Raw genomic sequence first — 23,195 nt, 5'->3', positions numbered from 1 at the left:
ACCCAGAAGGTCCTCAGAGACAGAGGATGTGTAAAAATACAGAGTAGGTGAGATACTGAGAGGATAACATGGCAAATATGAGTGTTACACTGATCCTGGCTCATAGAAAATTTGCTATTTCTTTATTTTTCTGCCTTGATAAAACACATGGGCTAAATGGAGACACTGTTAGGTAAATGTAATGGCTTACAGTCCATATAAATAATGTTTCAGAAAGATGAGACCGGAGAGAGAAGGTACCTGAACATCTCCTCGTTGAACATCTCACAATCAGGCAGCCTGATGTGGTAAGAAGGCAGGAGGTGAAGAGATAAAACCAAACACACATTCAAACACTCAGTCAGCATTGCAAACAAGCACTCACTGCCAAGGTTAGCATGCAGCCCTGCAGATTAAGCTCATCACATAACTGGCCTCTATAAGCAGCAGGTATTGTGGCTGAAGGTCTCCAAAAGCTTGACATGAAAGCTGCACAGACAGCACACACAGACGTGACCAAAACTGGAACCAACACTTTAAAATAATGTGTGTCTTTGCAGCTTTGATTTAGTTTCCATCATCCATGAGGACACTGATTTATTCAGTTTTGTAAACAGCCATTTAAAATATAAAAATAGACAGACAGCAGAAAATTAAAGCATACTGATCCTGGACTCTCGATGCTAATGGGCGAAGAACTCTTTCAATTTCCCTCAAGCTTTAAGCGTCTTACTTTATGCACAAACATGATCAATTTATTTTAAACTTAGGAATAAAAGGTTGTTTGCAAAAATTTCAGATAGAGGGCAGGAAGTGAAGAAGAGAGTTTAGGAATCAATGTGACTTGAGGAAAAGTTGTCAGATAAATCTTAGGTGGACCTGCACGCTGCATGATCATCAGAACATTTCTACATCTACTGGCTGTGATCCCTACACTTCACAAAAAAGGTGATTTTTACTGCAGATTTACCTGGAGAGGAGGGGATCAGATCACTAAGGACTAAGGACAATCCCATTTCTACCTCTTAGCCCAGGGGTGTCAAACTCAAGGCCAGGACCCATGGTGCAGTTTTACCCAGCCCACAGGTTCACATTTTAATTAGAACTGGCTCGCAAGTCTGAGGCCTGCAGATTTCCTCAAGCATAGAAATGAAAATTTTACCTTAAAGATTTAAAATATTCTTTTTAAGTCATAAAAATAAAAATAAAAAAATAAGGAGTAAAAATAATGAGATATAAATTAAGGAATGGGGGAGAGAAATCAATTTGTGTTTTCATTCAATATTTTCAATTTCAAAATTCTGACTTAAACTTAGCATTTTGACTTTTTATCTAATATTGTGAACTTTTAGATTCCTATTTTGAATTTTCAAGATTGTGATTTCAAATTTAATCTCATATTTTGCCCTTTTAAACTCCTAACTTTAACTTTTAACCCCTTAAAGCCTGTTGTAATATATTTGCTGCATACTTTTGTGATACCTCTATCTAATCAATATGATCAGAAATCACAAAAAAAAAACATCTGAATACAATCTGATAAATGATAAAAATGCCCTCAAGTGGATTATCAGTTACCAAAAACACCTAACGTATCAAATGAGGCCTTGTTTATACGACAACAAAAAGTTTCCAAAAAGTTCCACGTTTACACGGCAACGTTTTGAAAACAAACTCCGTCTACATGAGCGCAGGAAACAGAAAAATGCCATAGAAAGGCAATCTACTGCACAATAAAACTGTCTCTACAACAAGGACAGTGTTTTTCATGTGTTTTTGATATGTAACATTTTTATCATACACGGGTACATGAGAGTAATTCATCACTAAATCCTCATCATCACCATCATAGTGCAGCAGCAAAATTTTACGCCACATATATATAGTCTTGTTATATATCTACTTTATAACAAGACTGATCTGGCAATGGAGACGGGGGCGTTTTGAAAAACTTCCACCCTGGAGCCGTTTCCAAATTGCGTTTTCACCTTCACCTTACTAAAACATTGTCGTGTAAACAGGGCATGAGATACAAAAACAAAACAAAAAAAAGTTAAATTTTATGGAAATTTTGATTTTAGGAGAAAGTGAAATAAACATTTCAGTCCAAAAACATTAGAATTTTCTGGCTATATTTTGTGTTTTTAGGCTTTAAAGGGTTAATCCCACATTTTGACTTTTTAAACTCATAATTTAAAATTTCATCTCATATTCTGACCTTTTAGATTCACAATCTTAAATTTTAAGTTGTATGTCAACCTTTAAAACTCATGATTTTTACTTTTCATCTCATATATTTGCCTTTTGAAATCATATTATTGACTTTTGATTTTGTGTTCTGACCTTTATTACTAATATTTTGATTTTTTATCTCAGATTTTGAGCCTTTAAACTTGTTTTTTTTTTAAATATCAAAAACATGTATCAGCAGTTCTTCTCCCCTTTAAATAACTACCTGTGAAAATAAGGATTACGGTTCATGGTTAAATGTTGACCCCGTTGGACCCTCAGGTTCAACCTAAATTCATATTTCAGCCCCTGCTGTGGTTGAGTTTGACACCCCTGCTTTAGCAGAATAGGGAAATAGACACTTAGGATCATCCTTACTTTCTACAAATCAGCAAAGAAATATTGTCATGTTTATTGAGTAGCATGTTTTGTGGTGATCTTTCAATCAGTAAGCAACCTCACAAGAGACAGACTGCAAAAAAGAAGAAGAAAAGAGGCACTAAGAGAAGAGAAAATTGCGAAAAAAAAGGGTAGATTTGACTTGTATTGCTGTCTGCAGCTGTTTGTCTGACGGCACAATACGCCTGCAGACTCAGGAACTAGCAGTGCTACCCGATGACCAATCACAGGGCTTAAAGGCTGCATTTTTTTGACATGTACTTACATTTTTTACCTATCAGCTGCATGCAAATGCTCTGTGTAAGACTAAGGTGACGCTGTCTGCAGCATATGTTTTAGAGTAGATTTAATGCAATCCAGTGTTGCAAAAAATCACCAAACTCACTCAACAGCAAATCCTTCTTAATCCATATCTTAGATTTCAATTACAGTGAAACTTACTTGCTCCAGTGGACTCTTCCATCGATGGTCTGCATCTCACCAAGCATGGCGAGCAACAGGGAGGATTTCCCACAACCCACCTGGCCTACAATCATTGTTAGCTGACCTGCACAGAGAAAATGTTGAAAAGACATAGTATATATTCTTCTAGTCTGTATCCATAGCTTTAATGTGACATCACACTCTAAGGGCCTGAAGAGATGAGCCTGGGTTATACTCCAGGACACGCCTTTTCAAGTCCAGACACTAATTCTCTACTGCACTGGTTTTCAAAGTGTGAGGCCCCTGGGGGGCGCCACAGAGCTTCAGGGGAGGCGTGGCACCATAAACCAGAAAAAAGGTGATTTGCTTTGTGAACCTCTGCTGTGCATGGAGCAAAAAGGATAGACTTATAGTTACTATAGGGACTATGCTATAGAGCAGTGTTACTCAACAAAAGAGCCACATTTTTGAAAAATACCTTTGCAAGAGCCACAATCTAAGAGGTGAAAAGCGGCAAAAACAGCTTGAAGTAGCAATTGAAAAAAAGGTTAAAGGTGGCAAAATGGTCAAGAGCAGCAAAAAAGGGGTGGAAAGGGGCGAAAATGTGGAGAAAAAGAGGAAAAATGGTCAGAAAGTAGCATAAATGGGTGAGAGGTGACAAAAAAAGTGCGTGGAAAGTGACTTAAATGGGCAAAAAGCAGCAAGAGTGCAAAAATGGTCAAAAAAGAGGAAACAAGTGGTATGTAATGGCAAAGGGAAGTTTAAATGGACAAAAAGTTGCAAAAAATGGTTAAAAAAAAAAAGTGAAAAAATTAGGATAAAAGTGGCAAAAAATTGTGAAAAACGGCAAAAATTGGGAAGAAAGGAAAAAAGTATTATTAAATGGCAATGGGCAGCTTAATGGATGAATAGTGGCAAAAAAATAAAAAAAAGGACAAAAAATGGGATTAAAGTGGCAAAAATTGGGAAAAAGTGACAAAAAGACGTATCAAAAATTAGCCAAAAAAAAAAAGAAAAAAAAGAGATATTTAATGATGAAAGGTAGCTTACATGGGAAAAAAGGTGATAAAGGGCAAAAATGGGGTAAAAGTGGAAAAAATGGGGAAAAAAAGGCAAAAAAAAGTTGTAAAATGGTCCAAAAAATATGAAAAAGGGCTATTCAATGGCATTATAACTGAATAAGAGGGAAAGGCAGATGTTTAAGGACATTGGCAAACCAAAATATCTAAAATATATTAACGTTAAAAATGTTTAAATATTAGACATAAATGTTTGAAATGTTGTTGTTTAATTTTTTTTTTCAATTTGAATCCTTTCTGTGGGTGGGGGTCCACTGAATGAATAATTTCTTCTTGGGGGAGGCTCACTCTCCCACTCTTTGAAAACCACTGCTCTACTGGATTGAGGTCTGGACTTTGATTCGGCCACTCCAGAACATTCTCCTCGCTGTCTTTAAAGCATTTCTGTGTAGCTTTCTCTGGATGCTTCGGCTCATTGTCTGACTGGAAAATAAATCTTTTCAAAGCTGTAGTTCTCTGTCAGACTGAATAACATTGTCCTCCAGGATTTTCCTAGATTTTACTGCATTGATTTTACCCTGGTCCAGATTGAACCTGAGTTTTCTTCAACAGTGTCTTTCTCTTTGCCACTCTCCCATAAATCTCTGACTGGTGAAGAACCCGGCCAACAGTTGTTGTCTGCAGAGTCTCTCCCATCTCAGCTGCTGAAGCTTGGAACTCCTTCAGAGTAGTCATAGGTGTCTTGGTGGACTCTCTTACCAGTCCTCCCACTCAGTTTGTGAGGACGGTCTGATCTAGGCAGATTTACACATGTGACATATTCCTTCATTTCTTCATGATGGATTTAACTGAGCTCTGGGGGATGTTCAGAGACTTGGAAATGTTTTTGACTTTTACTTTTCAATCACCTTTTCTCTGAGTTGCTTGGAGTGAAAGATATATCTCTGAAAGTTTTGATTCATGCAGGAGTATATGCATCAAACCGGCTCAAATCAAACCACACAGCAGTCGTTGACTGGCTGTTTGTCTTAGTAGCATAGCTAGGATAGCAGGTCGGTCACTTCCTGGGAGACGGTTCTAGCATGTGTATGATATCCTAACTGGTCCATCTGTTGGCAGCCTGCTCATTCTGAACTCGTTTCCTGACACCTGATATTTCACTGATACTACAGCAGCGTAGCTCTCATACTCTAACAGCAGTGCTCTTGGAGTTCATGCATAAATTTCACCTCCTTATCCCAATGACAGTGTAGGAATAACAAAATGCTTGCTTTAAAATGAGCTAAAAACACTTAAAACCTTGTGAGGTCATTACTCGTACCTGTAGGGATGCGGATGTTGATGTCTGACAGCGTGGAGAGGTTGCTCCCCCAGGTGAAGAATCCATTGCTCACCTATGAAACCAGAAAGAAGCATAACTACAGTTACAGGAGATATCTGACTGTAAAGTTTCTGGTTCTACATTGACTTCATGAGAAAATCACATTATTCACGTCATGCTCTCCAATGGAGAAATCTGTGTCTAACAGCAGAGGAACATGTTCATATCTACGGCCTGTTTAGTGATCTACAACCCTGCTTCCTGCTAAACTCTGCTTACATTCCTCCCATCAGCAGAATTTATTTGTTTATTTAATGTTTATTTTTAAGACACCAACTCCCCTGGCCTTCCCTCCATGGTCCCCTTCTTGCTGTGACATGAATCCCCAAAGGCATTACACTGATGGAGATATCTTATTGAGCGAATATTAAAAAACAGCTTAGTAAGGGAAAATAACCTGGTTTGAGTATCACTGCATTGATCTGATTTTGATTTTACTGCATTATCAACCAAGTTATACTTCAATGACTTACTTTAACGAGCTGATAGGGATAAAAAATGGTGTTGGATTTTGCATACTTGTGTCAAGGCTGCACAGAAGTAACTATCAAGTCTGTAGCAGGGGTAAAAAGATCAGATTCAGGGTTTCCCTGCATTCATTGCTTTAGTGAAGCAGCATGTGGCATGCCTAGCTACCTCATGAGCACCTACCGCTAACGTGTAATCCACCTGGAGAGGTCAAAGGGAGTCTCACGAGACTGAAGACTGATCCAGAGCATGCAGAATGAGCGATCATAACAATCAGCTGAGCCGCAGTGAACCGATTCAAGTTGGTGCTCCATGGACCGAAGCTCTCTGAGCTTTCACATAAAGATGGATATCACCTTAGATTCAGATTAGCTGCACATATCTTTGATTTCACACCACGACCAGCGTTCATCAGGGGTGGAAGTGTTCATCAAGGCTACCGTCTTCCAAGGGTAGCATGAATATGGTATATGTAACTGTCATGTGGTGCAGCATATTTTCTTGTGTTATAAAACAGAGCTCTCTTTTCTTAGGTACAAAAATATTAGAACTTGTACAGTTGCTTTTTAAAGGGTTTGGCTGAGCCAGTATACTCACAACACACGCACAGTAGGAAAGGAAAGACCAGCGCCTCATTCTGAGCCAGAAAAACCCTGAGATGTGCCCTTGTGGCATGCAAAGATCAGATTCACATTGCCAAGCGCTGAATGCAACTCTAACTGTACACAATACATCTGAGGATGCTTTGGGAAACTCCGTTTTAAGCTTTACAAACTTCAGTGGTTTTCAAAGTATGAAAGAGTGAACCTCCCCTCAGAAGAAATTATTCATTCGGTGGACCCCCACCCACAAATAAGATTCAAACTGAAAAAAATTAAACAACAGCATTTCAAACATTTATGTCTACTCTTTAAACATTTTTAACATAAATATATTTCTGATATTTTGGTTTGCAAATGTCCTTAAACATCTGCCTTCCCTCTTATTCAGTTATAATGCCATTAAATATCCCTTTGTCATATTTTTTGGGCCATTTTACAACTTTTTTACCTCTTTTTCCCCAGTTTTTCCACTTTTATCCAATTTTGCCTTTTTTTTAACCTTGTTGCCCATTTAAGCTATCTTTCATCATTAAATATCCCCTTTTTTCCAAAATTTTTTTGCTCATTTTTGCTACTTTTTTTTTTTTTTTTTACAATTTTTTGCATCTTTTCATCCATTTAAGCTGCCCATTGCCAATTAATACCACTTGTTTACCTTTTTCCCAATTTTTGCCTTTTGTCACAATTTTTTTTGCCACTTTTTCCCATTTTTGCCACTTTTATCCAATTTCCCTTTTTTACCATTTTTTGCCACTTTTTGCCCATTTAAACTACCCTTTGCCATTACATTCCACTTGTTTCCTCTTTTTTTTAAAACATTTTTGCCACTTGACTGCTTTTTGCCCAATTAAGGCACTTTCAACCCACTTTTTTTGTCACTTCTCACCCATTTCTGCTACTTTCTGACCATTTTACCACTTTATCTCCCCATTTTCGCCCCTTTCCATCCTTTTCTTGCTGCTTTTTGACCATTTTGCCACCTTTAACCTATTGTTATTGCTACTTCAAGCTGTTGTTGCCACTCTTCACCTCTTAGATTGTGGCTCTTGCAAAGGGAGTTTTCAAAAATGTGGCTCTTTTGTTGAGTAACACTGCTCTATAGCATAGTCCTTATAGTAACTACAAGTTTATCCATTTTGCTCCATGCACAGCAGAGGTTTGCAAAGCAAATCACCTTTTTCTGGTTTATGGTTCCGCGCCTCCCCTGAAGCTCTGTGGCGCCCCCCAGAGGAGGCCCGCCTCACACTTTGAAAACCATTGTTATAAATCAATCTACAGACATCTAACACAAACGTTTCAAGCTTTTTCAGCTTTCCTTGTACTAAATATGCACTACAGTCGTGTAGTTCAGTGGCTCGGGTTGTGGTTGCACCTTTGTTCTTTATTTGCTGTTGTTTGGCATGTGAAAAAAATGCTCTTAATCAACTCTATAAAGACCTTGAATTGCCCTGTGAAAGAATGAAGCTCTTGCCTTTCCTACAATAGCCTGGCATGTTAAGCCAAGTTCAGACCAAAGATTGGCAACAAGATGAGTTCAAACTTACAACTGTTTTCAACAGACCACTGTTAAACTTTCCAAAAGCCTGTCAGCTCACACTGCTGCAAATGGAGAAGACACCATGCACCATGCTTTTCATGCCAGTCTTGTCTCTGCTTTTAAGCTGTAGCAATCTGAATAAGGGCTGAACATGACTTTAGTTTAGCTTCATGACACAAAAAGACCGTCACTGGCAACGGCTGCAGCTGTCTGAAGTGGGCTGTTGCAGCTTGGATAAAGACGTCTGATGATGAAAGGCTGTAAATGCCAATAAATATTTGTTAAAGTTGAATATTCTGTTAGAGTAAATCGTGCTGAGAGTATTAGAAATGACAACAGTACTGTGCAGAACTTCCAGGCATGTTTGAGCCAAAAATTGAGGCTGAGGTAAGGCTAGTAAGCTGGGCTGAGGGCACCATTGGGTGGGAAGAAAGGACTGACACAACCACGGTCATGCTCTGGATGTCTTTGCATACTACCAGGGTCATGGAAAAAAATCAGGTAAAAACATTAAGACCACACCTTTAGGGCAGAGTAAGGGTGGATGTGATGAGTGAGCACAGCCCAAAGCAAAGAAATGTGCCAGTGATCCCAAACTTTTGAACGGTAGTGTATGTGTTGACTTGTCTCAACCTTGATGAAGGGAAAAACAGTTACTGTGCAGAACTGTTGTTCTTGTAGAGACAGATCTACTGCACAGTAACTTCAGCGATAAACCTCTTGAAGCTGGGTGACTGTGAGAGAGGGTGCAATGCAAACCATACATCATCTCCTTTAGTCACAGTGGTTTGAACTGGTTGGCTTTTAGTCGCAGAGTGGCCAATCGTAAGCAGTTGCACTCTGTCTCATCTTGAATCTTCTGTCTGAGCTGGGCTTTTCTTGCAATGGTTGCAATTTTGCATCAGAAACATGAAGATCCAGACTTTGGAGGTGTTAGGGTGCCTCAGTACCCGGGGGCTTATGGTGACTCATGCAGTGGGCCTCTATGTGGGACCCATCTTTTGTCATTCCCCCTGGTTATTCCTGGGACAGATTGTTTTAATTGTTTTTGACTTTGACTGGCTAAAACCAGCTACTGTGGACTTGACAAACTGGATTGTAGGCGACAGCATCCGCCTGATTCAAGCTGCTACGGCTCAGTTCGGTCAGCAGAAACGATCTCCTAAATGGTCTTATTGTGTTGCGTATCTTTAATCTAAACTTGGCTTTAGTACATTCCACTGCACAACAGCAGACAACCAAGGATCAAAAACCAGATCACAGATTACTGCAGGGACTTTGTGGTCATTTGTGGTCATAATATTTATTTAGCTCTGGCATAAGTAAGCAGCGTGACGTTTGGGAAGGGCAGACATTGTGATGTCAGATGCAAAAGGTCAAAAGCTCAGCTTTTAACAACCTATTGTTGAATCCCATGTTGAGCTATCACACAGTGGTGTAATGTTTGGAAATCCACACACACTTCTGCTCATGCATTGTTTAAGAAAAGGACTTTTTCAATTAAATGATTGGATTGATAAAAGGAGAAGTCCTAAAAGCCTACGTGTTCCTCCTCTCTCTATCTCTCGCTCTAATTAGCGTCCTAAAGTCTGGTCCGTCCAGTCACTCCGCAGGGATGAGGCAGGAAGAGCAGCCTTCACAGAGGGGCCACAAGGCCCTTCAAGGGGCAACAAATTCTCGTGTGAATGCTACACTTCCTGAGAAGACAGCGACTGTACACGCACAACAACACGTCACATGTATGATTCCCTGCACCCACAGCTGACCCGAGGACCGTTCTGGTGTACAAACAGTGAAGATATGAAACAGCTGCTGATGTGAGTTAAATAAATGATGGAATTAAGGAGCAGCTCCTACGTGACGATGTGAGAGTGCACATCACCTCCTTATATTGATGAAACACTCCATGTAAGACATGCTGAATGAGGAGTTATCTGCACCGTTTAGCTCTGTGATTCATTGGTTTGTGTTTATTATTAACTCAAACTCATAAAACATCTTCAGAAGTGATCATAGGGCTTTTTGTAAAGACGCCAAAATGTCAGCATGAATTCTACTGAGTCTTTTACTCTGATCCAGTTACATCAAAGGAAACACTCTTGATCACAAACTTCTGGGTCATGTGAAGACTTCAAGTTTTGGTGATATTTGTGATACTCAGAGCAGGTTTTATATCAGGATCCCAGGCCTAGATCCAAGCACACTTGACCCCAAATCGTACCACACTCAGGCCCTGTGCCAGAGTCTGCTTGCAGAGGCGGTCATGTGTGCTCAGGCAATGTAATGCAACTGGGCTTGAAATAAGGGTACCAGTCAGCAAGCAGAGACGTCTACTGTCTCTGTAAAAACTGTTGTATCACAGGCCCATTTTCATCCTCTGTGCTGCACGGTGCATGTAGTAGTATAAAGAGGGTTATGTCAGTGTCTTAAGGATCATAAAAACATCCATAGAAGCAGGATGAACTGCACTTCCTGCATGGAACAAACACAGAAGCTGATGTTTGTCTCTCCTTCGGTTTCTCCTTGGTGAATTTGCAAACTAACCGCATGCAAAACACCACCGACAGTTTCAGATTACAGTGCATGGACATGCATGCAAATCTGCCCTCTGCCCCCTTTATCATCCCCCAACACATGAACTTTGACTCTGACCTTTACAGCCACATCCTCCGTCTCCGTCGGTCTCATCGGCCGCCTGATCGGCTGCTCATAGTTGTCCATCTGGTAGCGCATGGGCTTCTTCCGGTTGATAGCCTTGGTCTACAGGGAGACATTAAGAGAGATCCGATCATTAACATATAACCTTAAGACTCCCCTGCTTCCTGCTTCACATCCCTGGGAGAAGAAATGTCGGGGTTTCCCTCTGAGACAGGGGGATTTTCTTACAAAGGGTAACGTCCTGATGCTAACACTTTGTCCTTTTCATATCTGGAGAACATCAACACAAACATTTAGTCCTGCAGCTAATGCAACTGATTCCAGAGCTTAACATCAATGAGATACTCCTTTATTTGTCATACAAGAAGAAGGATAAAGGTCAAACTGGTGATTCTGTTTGGTAATGTTTATTTGCAATCATAAATTTGACCTCGTAAGCACACTTGTGAAAAACTAGTGAGATTTCAGTAGAAGCAATGCTGCTTTAGGCTGAAGATGTGTTCACTTACATGTGTTTTTCTTTCATAGTTTTATACTTTTTGGTACTATTGAAAACACAAAATACAGGATGCTGGAAAATGTTGCAAAACCTGGCAGGTATTTGCAGTTGATGAAAGCTGATAGTTACAGCTATAAAGACAAATATTTACACCTTACATAGGTCAAATTTATAGCCTATGTAGACCGTTATTTGCTGTAGACCTGAGCCAATATTTACATCTGATATAGGCTGACATTTATAGCTGGTTTGATTGGATATTTACTGCCCATATAGGCCAATATTTACAGCAGATAAAGGTTAGCAGTTAAACTCAATACTGACTGAGATTTAAAGCCAACATTGGCTGATCTGGTTTGTGAATAATGGAAGACATTTTCATATCTGCTCATATATGTAAGTTAACCTCATACATGTTGATACTGACATTATGTGGATAATCTAATGTTTTTATTTGTCCTTTCTCTGTTTAGTTTATGAATATTTTCTATGTGATCCACTTATATTTAACATCTACATCTGTATGTAGGTTTATCAAGGTTTATCCCTTGAATCTCAGTCACAAATTGTTGAAAACAAACTTGATGTCCAGTTTGTGAATTTAGTTTCAAAAACTGAGAAAAATCCATCACAGAAGTTTTTAAACTTTTGATGGATTTAGCAAAACCACAGAAATTAAAGTCCAATAAGCTCGTCAGTGTTCACTCAGATCTCACAGACACGACTTTAAATCTAAAAATCTGATAATATTCGATCCACTTTGTTCTAGATGGATTCTTAAAAGGGACTTAATGCAAAAGCCACTAAATGGCCTGAAAAACATCCGTACTCAAACATAATGTTTAGGATTTAAGCAGCTTGTACTGCCCTGACTCTGGCACTCATGAATACAGTCAATGAATATGAAACCTTAGGCACTAGAATCATAAAGCTGTTTGGTGCTTTTGAAAAGAATTAACCGTCTTTAGAGCTGCGAGTCTGCTGCCTGTAGTCTGAGGGTCTACTGCAGACACAAACAGCGTTAATCCCACCGTAACATAATAATCGGGACATGATTCAGCTCCCTGAAACCTCAGACCGATACAAGATTTAAACCTCTGCTGTAGTTTACTGGGTTATGAGGACCCCCACAGCCATAAACACTTTATATCTAGTGCTGGAGGTTGTAATGTGCTTATAATAGGAGTGAAGTAAATAAAGATTCATGACTTACAACATGTTTCAAGGATATGACCTCAGGACTGCAACATAAATCTTCAACTGGCTGAAATATTTCAGATTTTTGATGAAAAGCTGCATGAGCTAATCACTGTGCTAAATACAGTAGAAAGTAGTTTGAGAATAAGGGTGGGCGATATGGAAATAATACAATATTAAGATTTTTTATGGACACATCAGGATTTTGATTTTATCAGGACTTTTTCCATTTGATTTTTAAGACAACTCTGAAAGTAATGACGAAAAAAATTAGATTCATCCTCCATATAGTGTCTGGAATGCACAAGTTTTGTATACAAGTCAAGTAATTCTTAAGACTTTTCTTTTTCTTCTGCAACAGCCTGTTGATCAGCAAATGGAACATCTAAATAATTTGCCATTTCACAGTTGGTACCATCAGGTAAAGAGGGTCAGGATCCCACAGGTCCTGCAGGACCAAATGCAAATGTCACAGCAGCAGGTGGTTTTGACATTGCTGCAGGCAGGAGCAAGCAGACAAAAATATGCTGCAAAGAGCTGGACTTGGTAGAAAAACTCCCGTAAGGAAAACGTCTTTGGCACACCTGGATGTGATGAAACACATGCTGCACAATCCCCTGATTAAACTTTTTAAAGCCTTTCTCCATGCTCATATCATACAAGATAAAGCCGCATGCTGCTAGAAATCACGGTTGAAAGTAGGGCTGGGTACCTCACGGTTCAATTCAATTTTGACTCTTTAGGTTGTGATTCAATTCAAAATTGATTCGATATTTATTTAAATGCTTTGATGTTGATTCAGTGAGAAGTAGAAATACACAAATGACCTATTGACAATTTCTAACAACTATTTTCATGCCCATGTGAACATATGTGGTAGGTTACCTCACATTTTTTTTAGCAATAAAACATCTGAAGATAAAATTTGCACAATAATAGTTTATCTGTGCATAAGGAGTACAAAAGTAAAAAACATGCCAGTTCTGTATAAACACTGAAAAAGTAAAGTGCATATAAACTTTGATAATATTTCTTTCCTCTTGGAAATTGTGATAAACCTCACATAACATGGTTATGGCTGGTTGTTGTTTGGTTGAGTACAGCCTACGTCCATACAACGCGAATCACACGTACAGTGACCCCCACTGGCCAGGAGGGGATTCAGAGGATTTTCTGTATCGATATTGAATTGATGGGGGAAATAAGGCTATGCATCGATTAATCGATATTTTTACCCACTCCTAGTTGAAAGGCTGTCATTTGTCGTTTGTAGTCGCCGCTGCTGCATTAACATGTCTGAACATGTGTTTGCGTCTGCACAGCCAAACGGTGTGATGCTTTCTTAAAGCGCCACGATAAAGTGCACACTCTAAAACTTTGCAAACAAGTCGAAAAGCACAGCTTTAACGCTCCCCTTATTGTGTCATGGGCCAATCTCTGCAAACATGCACCAGCGTGCAGAGACGCTGATCCATTATGCAGTTATTTGGGGAAAAATAGTCTTTTCCATACAGTTTGGTCTTGTTGCATTAACTTTCTAATGATGAGGATGGTAACAGCATGGCTTAAATAGGGTAAAGGTTAGCCTGCTATCTGCAGAGCTGATGGAAATGTGCTGCAGTTTTTATGGCACACAAACTTTCCAGAAATCAGGAAACAATTCTACCTCTGCATGACTTTAAAATAAATGATGTGAAAATAAAGAGGGTAAATGTTACTCTGACGTTGCTATTACTAACATAATCAGGAGTTAAATCAGTCCTTTATCCATGTATGGCAGCGTTAGGCATGACCAGGATGTGTGTTTCATGTTTAGAAGTTAGAGCTAAGGAAAATGATGTTAGATATTTAACTGTAAATTAGTCATAAAACGTTAACACTCATAATTTTCATTTCCATCAAACACCAGCATGACTCACTCCCTGTGGCGCGACTATCACACATGCCTACATCACAGCTATGGTTGCACCGATCATCCCTCTCACCGACATTCAGCTTAACTGATCAATGGTTTTCTGGCACTCACCCCTCCGAGGTGTTTCTTCCCGGCTTCCATAGAAACACACATATCTCCGTTCCTCCAGCTGTCGTCTCCGATTTCGTCACTCTGAAGAAACTCGCTGAGCTTCTGGACACTGAAACACACACAGAGCCCGTGAATACGTGTGATTGTGATGATACCAATAGCAGAAATCTCTCAGGAGGTTAGAGTTTCTCCTTGCTGCTGTCGGGTTTCCTCCGTGTTCCTTTAATTAGATTCTCCACTGGAAACACATCCTGGTTGTTTTCCCTGCTCTGGAGCGTCCACACCCCTCCTCTGTCTCAGCCTTAGTTCAGTCAGTCTCTGTAAAGGAACATTCTATGACAGAAACACCCTCACGTACCTGACCAGAGCCTTGACGGCGAATCTGACGACTGTGGAGAGCAGGAACAGAGGAGTGACGAGGATGTGGAACAAGGCCAGAGCTGCGAAGGCCTCAGCGGGACTGGGACGTCTTAGATTGATGAAATCATGAACCACAAACGTCTACGAGACAAGACGTTACCAAGCCTGTTAGCATTGAAGATATTATTACAGCAGATTAAGGCTGATGAAAGCAGGAAAACAGCACAGCAGCATTCAATTTTTAACCCTTTCTATTTTGGATGCAAACCTTTTTCATCATAATAGTGGGAAGTGTCATTTTTTAAAATGGTTTACAAAAATCTTCCTTTTTCATGTTTTATGTAAGTTTTACTTAATCAAAATGAGTTGCATAAAAATGATACTGCCCTTAAACAAAGCAAATGACATCACATTTGCAATACGCAAAAAAAAAAAAAAAAAAAAAAAAAAAAAGTTAGCTCATTCTTTCTAAAACTGATGAAGCCTATGAAGTCAAACCTCAGCTGGTAGTCAGCCTCACCTCCTCCACCCCAGCCACCTCCTTTATAGCAGAAAGCTTCACCTCCTCCACCCCAGCCACCTCCTTTATAGCAGAAAGCTTCACCTCCTCCACCCCAGCCTCCTCCTTTATAGCAGAAAGCTTCACCTCCTCCACCCCAGCCACCTCCTTTATAGCAGAAAGCTTCACCTCCTCCACCCCAGCCACCTCCTTTATAGCAGAAAGCTTCACCTCCTCCACCCCAGCCACCTCCTTTATAGCAGAAAGCTTCACCTCCTCCACCCCAGCCTCCTCCTTTATAGCAGAAAGCTTGTTGCACCCCCATATTCGGATTCATGCTACTATGGATTAATTGCTCCTGAAATAATTTCATTGTTCTCAATGCACACAGTCTTATTTATGGAATTATTTATTGCTTGAATTTGTCAAAGATTTACTTAAGAATAATCGCATACTAAATCGCAGTATTGGGGAAAAAACTGCAATTAATTAGATTATTTTTGCAAATTGTTCAGCCCTAATCTGGATCATCTCCTCTCCAGGTAAACCAGTACAGCTGTGGCAAAAATCACTTTTTTTTTTGTAAAGTGTAGGGATCATAGCCAATGGGTGTAGAAATGTTCTGATGACAACTACAGCGCCTCCTAGAGCTTTAATAGACTATCTTTCTTCTGTTCCCATTCATAATGGCTGCCCTGCACTTCCTGCTCCTAACCGGTATTGCAGGATCACATGACTGCCAATGTAGAAGAACGTGACAAGTCCCGCCCACTTTTTAATTTCTTAATGAGGACTCCCTCTCTCAGACCATGACTGTGTGACCGTTAAAAACAAATATCTGGAGGAGGACCTTATGATGTGTTTAGTTCAGAGAAATAGGCACTATATGGCTTTAGCTGACAAGCAGAAATTAGTCCGTTTCATAAAGCATGTCAAAAGTTCTTTGAAAAGGTTCATAAATCCATAAAGAGCTGTTTTAATAGAGTCGTGTAAACTGTCTTACCGCGAGAACTGCAGCAATGGGGATGGCAGCGTTCATGAAAACTGCAGAGAAAGAAGATAAAGGATTCATTGTGCATTATGTTTGAGAAGCAGTAAAGAGACGGTGAATGATTCTGAGCGTGAATGAGGAAGAAAAATGTATTTATAGAGCGCTTTCAGGTTAGACACAGATCTATTCTGATCTTACTGGACATAGACGTGTAGAAAGCGAACGTCCTGAGGCTGGTGAGCTCTTTGCCTCTTGTCTCCTCCACGCTGTCACAGAAGATATTCTCCCAAGCGTAAAGCTTCAGCAGCTTGATGCCCTTTAAGATCTCTGTGGTCTTTTTTAGACGGTCTGTGGAGTGTTCCTGCAAAAGGTAGCAAAGCTTTAAAAACTTCTTGAATCTATGAATGTTACCAGACAAGATCTGCAGCAAATGCAGCATGTCTATACCAAGAAATACTGAGGAACGTCTGCAGGGACTTGCAAAAGAAAGACTGCTTACTAGAGTGCTCTTCTGAGTGTCCGCCAGCTTCGTAGCGATGAGGTACTGCACCGGAGCGAGCAGAACAATGACAGATGCTCCAACCAGAGCACTGCAGCCTAACAGGTAGTAGAGCAGGATCACTCCCATCACAATCTGCAGAGAAACAGAGGAATCCCGTTAAAAACATCACTCTGTAAGGTTGATTATGATGACAAGGCGAGACATGAAAAGAGGTGCTGCTCAGAATACCTGCACAGGCATGGCCCACAGGTTAGGGCAGAGGAAGAGGAACCACATCAGCTGATTTGTCTCTATGGCAACAAGGTTGTTGATCTGCCCCAGGGTCATCTCGCCCATCGACATGTTGGAGGTGGACAGACGCAGGATTTTGTTGTAAATCATTGCCTGGAAAGAGACACTTAGCATGTTAGAGAAGCTCCGTGACATCTGATACTCCAAGAAAAGCTGAATGCAGCGAAGTACAGAGATATCCTCCATAGCTGTGGTTACATGAGCTTTTTTTTCACAATCTGATTTAAACTTCTCTGTTCACATGGACGCTGAAGCATGCAATCCGAATTAGATGTGTATGCTCAAGTATCAACTCTCTGGAGAGGAACTGCATAGAAGAATGGTAGAAAATCCCCCAATCCAGGTGTGCAAAGTCTGTTGGGTCATATTCAAAAAGACTTGAGGCTGCAATCGCTGCCAAAAGAGCTTCAACAAAGTACTGAGTAAAGAGTCTTTGCATTACTTTCTGTGTCACTCCTAGTGTAATGCATCATTATTAAAGCTCTAAGCCACTGATCATCAACTGGCGGCCCGAGGGCCAAATCAGGCCTCCCAAAGCTTTCTGTCCGGCCCCCAAAAGATCATTACATTCAGAAAAGGAGGAAAAGAAGATGTTCTGGTTTTAGGAGTGTCTTTTGGCTTCAAATGTCTGCAGCTGTTAAATCAATCCAAAAAAATTACTATTGAAATAGTTTGAGAATGATCTGTTTTTTACCTGTTTTTACAGAAATTCACTCTTCATTCATAATTAATAAATGTATTTTAAAAATGGGTTAAGACTGGCAGAAATATTGCAAAAGTGAAAAAAAATGAGTTATTAGTGGCAAAAATGGTGCACAAAAGTCATGAAAAAGGGTTAAAAAGTGGCAAGATTGATACTAGAGTGGCACAAAAGGCAAAAATGCGCAGGAAAAGAGGTTAAAATGTAGCAAAAAAAAAAAAGGTAAAAGAAAAAAGGGGCAAAAATGATTAAAAAATGAGTTATTAGTGGCAAAATGGTGCACAAAAGTCATGAAAAAGGGTTATAAAGTGGCAAAAATGGATACAAGGGTGGGACAAAGGGGCAAAAATGTGCAGGAAAATTGGTTTAAAAGGGGTTAGAGAAAAGAAAATTTGTTTTAAAGAGGGATAAAGTTATCAAAAATGAGTTAAAAGTGGCAAAAATATTGCAAAAATAGCCTGGCAAAGTAATGAAAAAGAGTTAAAGAGTGGGACACAAGAACAGTAATTAGCAGGAAAGTTGCAAAAATGGTTTAAAGAGTGTCAAAATGGGCAAAAGATGTTTTAAAAGTGGCAAAAATGATCAAAAATAACTTGAGGGGCAGAAAATTTTGCAGAAATGTCCAAATGAAGTAATGAAGGGGTTAAAAGTGTCAAAAATAAATTAATATTAGTGCTTCATCACAGTTGGAGAGGGCCCATTATCTGGGATTTTCAGGGGCCCGGACAATTTTGTGGGCCAGCCCGTCTCTTTGTGGCCTGCTGCATTATAGATAACAGGGGTAGATCTCGCTGTAATACCTAAAAATTTCCTGCGGTTTGAAAAGAAAAACAAACACCAATACAATAATATTTTAATCAGACCAAAATATTTATTTAATCTTTGTGTATTTGAAAGTCCAGCCCCCAGAGTCTCTGTGGAGATCTGGCCCTTGTGCAGATGTGGTTGATGACCCCTGCTCTGTGCACTGAAAACCAGCAGTGTTCTGTGTTTTTAAATGAGCTGCTGTCACATTAAGTGTGTAGTGTTTGCAGAAGGATAAAATGATTGTAATCAGAGTATCCTTAAGGAAATCCTTCATGCCGACCTTCTCAAAGCAACACCTCGGTCTGGAAACAAACAGAACTTCCCATCATGTTTCACTCACCAGCAGCGCTCCTCGCAGGTTGATCCCCGTTTCTATGGTGACGTAGTAGGAGGCCTGCAGGAAGGTCCTCTGCAGGATCAGAGCCAGGAAGAGAAGCACGGCCAGGACCGAGGTGTTCTGCAGCAGCTCAGAGGAGGACATGAAGTACACGCCTAAATGTCGCTCCTGAATCAAACCACACACAGAGAGACATGAAACTTTAACAGGTTATTCTGCATCCTCAAACAGCTGCACTTTGTGGTCATTTTAGTCAGAATTAATCAGTGTTTAGTGCCTTGGATGGTGGTGTTGAAAGATGCATGCTGATATCATATCTAGGTCTAAAATCCTGGTATTACAGCGACCTTTCGCTGTAGCACCAAAAAGCTCGGCGTGATGCTCGGCAGGCCTTCTTGCTGTTTTAAACTCTGAGTGTGAGGTGAGTAGGAAATTTTCCACGTCAGTCAGAAATGCAGCGCTGCTCTCTATCTCTGCTGCCCGTTATACCCACTTTAACAAGCCGGCACAGACCCGACAACAGCTCTCCTCCTACATTAACCAGAGCATCAGCCGGCCAAATGGACTCAATGAAAACAAATGCATGCACCGCTGAGAAGCATCTGCTCTGCTTTGACTTCATTTAGACCTTTAGGAGAGGCTGGCATGGGTTTAAGATGAGCCCATGTCTGTGAAAAGATCTGCCAGGCTGCTTTTTCCCACGCCAAAACCACCGCCTGCTTTTAATCTGCCAGCTACGCCGGCTTATTTTACAATCAGGGGATGACATTAGGGCTGCAAACCAAATAGCTGAAAGGATATTTCCTTAAATTTCCCTAAATCTCCTCAAGATCAATAAAGTATTCATGTATTTACCAATCTATCTTAAAGGAGCAGTATGTAATATTTAGACAAAGTCAGTAAAATGAAACCAGATATTTGAAGTAGGCTGTCTAAATTAGTGTTTGATCACTTGAAAATGTAAAAATTGTTTGAGTCTTATCAACACAGACATGTTTCTGCACTGATACAGAGAGGATCATTTCACAAACACCCATTTTTATAATTCCACTGGTTAGGACAGTTACCACCAGCAGTAAGCATGGCAGTCTAGAGTCTGACTGTTAAAGCCTCAGCACACCACACCACACATGTTTTTACATACATATAATTCACACTTGCAATTAAAATAATTCACTGCAAGCTCAAAAAGTAATTTCGCCAAAGGAATCGTGTCAAATATTTTTTTGAACTGTGGTTGATTCAGTTTCAGTATTGAACTTATTGCTTATACTACCTGATATTTAAGCTCTATGCTCTGATTTAGAGGGAACTGAGTTTGCATCCATGCAGCTGATGCAGGATTGCATAACTGCAGATCATCCTCCACCTTCAGCCTTGCCTGGTACTCACTTTTGATCATTGTTGGGGTAAAAAACCTGCACTTGCAGAGTTAAATGTCTCAGTTGCCCACAGCCTTATGCTGTTATTAGCATCTCTGCAAATTAAACACTTGGACTCTAGTACGGCCTCTACATTAATGATAAATCTGTCCATTTAGCTCCATGCACAGCAGAAGTCAGCTAAGCAAATCGGCTTTTCTATGGTTCCACACCTCCCCTGAATTCATGTGGCGCCCCCAAACAAACTTTGAAACCTGGGTTCTCAACCTTTTCAGCCCGCAACCCCCAAAATAAAGGTGCCAGAGACCGGGGACCCCCACCATACCAGAAGGTAGTTGAACACAGCCATGCACATTCAAGAATAGTCATGTGCAGACAAGGCTGCCCATAAGGGGAAAAATGGGAGAGCTTTCTGGGGCCCAGCCAAACTGGAGGCCAGCAAAATCATGGTCCATTGGAAAGTTAAGCTGTGGTATTTTATATTTAACCTGAATAATAACCCACTTATCGAAGAAACAAATTTTAATTCATTTGTGTAGTAAGTGGCCCTCTCAAAAATGTTTAAAACAGAATTGAAATATGTTAAAAATAGTTAAAATGGGTTAATAATGGCAAAAAACGGTGGAAAAAGTGGTGGAATTAGATTTTAAAAGTAGCAGAAATTGGTTAGAAATGCTAAAAATCAGATAAAAGTGGCAAAAAAACAAAAAATGGCAAAAATGGGCATATTAAGTGGTAAAAGGGGATTAAAAAGTGGCTGAAATGGTGTTAAAGTGGCAAAAATAGGTGGAAATTTGGTGAAGTGGGATAAAAATTGATGTAAACTGGCAAAAAAAGAGTTAGCTGAGGCAGAAATAGTCAGAAACTGCCAAATTGTGAAATGTGGCTTAAAAAGTGGTAAAAGGGGTTTAAAAGTGGCAATAATGTGTCAGCAGAGTCAACAATAGGCAGAGAGCGGCAAGATTTGGTTTAGAAGTGGCAAAAACAGGCAGAAAAAAGTGGTGGAAAGGGTTTAAAACTGACAAAAAATGTGCTGAAATTGGCAAAATTGGTGGGGAAAAAAGTGATAAAAAAGGGTTAAAATCAGGTAAAATTGGTGTATAGTGGCAACAGTGTCATTCAAAAATGTTCTTAGCTTTTTTAAGGCATCTGGGGACCCCCTCTCAGCTTCTCGCAACCCCCAATGGGGTCCTGACCCCAATGTTGAGAACCCCTGCTTTAATGTATTTCAGTTTATCAGAGCAGAGAGACAAACATGATGTAGACTATCACAGCTCAAATGTGCATCATTTATTTGGAAGTCTCATCGCTCCTGCTGTGTATAAAAAGGCGCTCCAAAATTGGTCTCTAAATTATTTGCATTTTTGTGTTGTTTATTCGTGTCATTCTTGGTGGGCAAAAGCCTTTAGATGTTAATATTCCCTAATTTTACACATTGCACCTCTAAGAAGTAAAACAGTCCTGGACACTCAATACGTCCACACTGTGGAGCTCAAAAACACTGCTAACACCGAGGTTGTTGATATTCCAGTACTCTTAAATGCCACGTGATTCAAAACGATCAAATCTCCATTTTTTAAAGTGCAGAAACATCATGATCTTCAGTCAAAGTAAAGATCTAAAGTGCACAAAAACATTGTGAACATGTGTAAAAGCGGGTGGAACTGACCAGGTTGGACAGATCTTAAAGACTTTGGACTCTTGAAGTTTTGATTCCCTTGTCTTTTGTTTTTGACGCCTACAGATCAGCTGAGGAATCATGACAACCATCTGCTAATAAACACTTGTACCACAAATGCAATGCTACGACAAACAGGATAAGTCGACTCAGAAACCCACATCACTCGACGTCCTGTTCTTCTCCGCCTCCATGTACTGTACGATCCCAGAGATGCAGAGCGGCCCGGCGAAGCCCAGCAGGTCGGCCAGGTAGCGGAAGGTACTGCTGAGCAGAATTGGACGACCGAACGCTCGGTACATGGAGCGCCATATTGAAGGGCTGCGATCTGGATCCTCTGCAGTCTACGTGGGGAAAGAGAGATAATAAAAGAACAGCCAGGTTCACAGAGAAAACAAACAAGCTCACCATTTCATTCATGTTTAATCAGATCAGAAGCGTCTCCATCTGCTCACCCTCTGATCCTCGTAGGCGTCTTTCAGCCGGAGGTAGTTGGTGAGTGCTCTCATTGCGATGGGCAGCTTGCCGATCTTCTTCAGCTCGATCGGTCGCTTATGGGCTCCGATGATGAGAGGATTCATCCACCAATATGTCGCCTAAAACGTGCCAAGAGATCCAATATTTACTAAACTCTGCTGCCATTTAGAGCTCCGAGTACATCTACAGGGCTGTAAGAAAGTGTTTGATTTCTTTTTTTTATGAATTTGGTACACTTACATTCTTCAGATCATCAAACTAATTTAATATCAGTCAGTTTTTAAATGATGATTTAATTTATCAAGGGGAAAAAGCCATCCAAATCTACCTGGCCCTATGTGGAAAAAAGTCCCCCCCCCCAAATCATGAGTTTTTATAAAGCTGAGTTCAGGTCGACTATCCACACCCAGACCTGATTACTGCCAGACCTGTTGAATCCAGAAATCCATTAAATAGAACCTGTCCGACAAAACAAAGTAGGCTAAAAGATCTCCAACACCTGGGGAGCAGGTGGCCTAGTGGTTAAAGGCCCTCCCCATGTACACAGGTGGCCTGGGTTTGAATCCGGCCTGAGGCCCTTTACCGCATGTCTCTCCCCAACTCTTGACCCAGTTTCCAACTCTACCCACTGTCCTCCTCCATCTAATAAAGGCACAAAAATGCCCAAAAATAAATATATCCCTAAAAAAACAAACAACAAAAAAAAAAGATCTCCAACACCTCCGGGAACCATCCAAAGAGCAAAGATTAGAAA

The 23,195-nt window shown here is 40.3% G+C and overlaps 1 protein-coding gene across 2 annotated transcripts in view; it reads right to left on the bottom strand.

Annotated features, from left to right (window-relative positions):
- Nucleotides 1-23,195, bottom strand: part of abcc9 (ATP-binding cassette, sub-family C (CFTR/MRP), member 9) — a 77,285-nt gene that overhangs the window by 38,206 nt on the left and 15,884 nt on the right. The window contains exons 8-20 of one of the 2 annotated variants that reach the window (XM_041780545.1): nucleotides 22,420-22,560; nucleotides 22,126-22,308; nucleotides 18,908-19,072; nucleotides 16,998-17,153; nucleotides 16,767-16,901; nucleotides 16,466-16,628; nucleotides 16,280-16,320; nucleotides 14,776-14,918; nucleotides 14,418-14,526; nucleotides 10,690-10,797; nucleotides 5,371-5,443; nucleotides 3,049-3,154; nucleotides 241-279 (exon numbers count right to left, since the gene is read on the bottom strand). In XM_041780545.1, the coding sequence (XP_041636479.1) occupies nucleotides 241-279; nucleotides 3,049-3,154; nucleotides 5,371-5,443; nucleotides 10,690-10,797; nucleotides 14,418-14,526; nucleotides 14,776-14,918; nucleotides 16,280-16,320; nucleotides 16,466-16,628; nucleotides 16,767-16,901; nucleotides 16,998-17,153; nucleotides 18,908-19,072; nucleotides 22,126-22,308; nucleotides 22,420-22,560 (1,562 nt within the window). The remainder of the gene's footprint in view (nucleotides 1-240; nucleotides 280-3,048; nucleotides 3,155-5,370; nucleotides 5,444-10,689; nucleotides 10,798-14,417; nucleotides 14,527-14,775; nucleotides 14,919-16,279; nucleotides 16,321-16,465; nucleotides 16,629-16,766; nucleotides 16,902-16,997; nucleotides 17,154-18,907; nucleotides 19,073-22,125; nucleotides 22,309-22,419; nucleotides 22,561-23,195) is intronic. The other variant, XM_041780546.1, reaches the window with a different exon arrangement.

The sequence above is a fragment of the Cheilinus undulatus genome, linkage group 23 (genome assembly GCF_018320785.1).
Source record: "Cheilinus undulatus linkage group 23, ASM1832078v1, whole genome shotgun sequence".
In the NCBI taxonomy this organism is placed as follows: Eukaryota; Metazoa; Chordata; class Actinopteri; order Labriformes; family Labridae; genus Cheilinus; species Cheilinus undulatus.
Note: the sequence above shows the minus strand (reverse complement) of the source record. Positions and strands in the feature narration are given on the sequence as shown.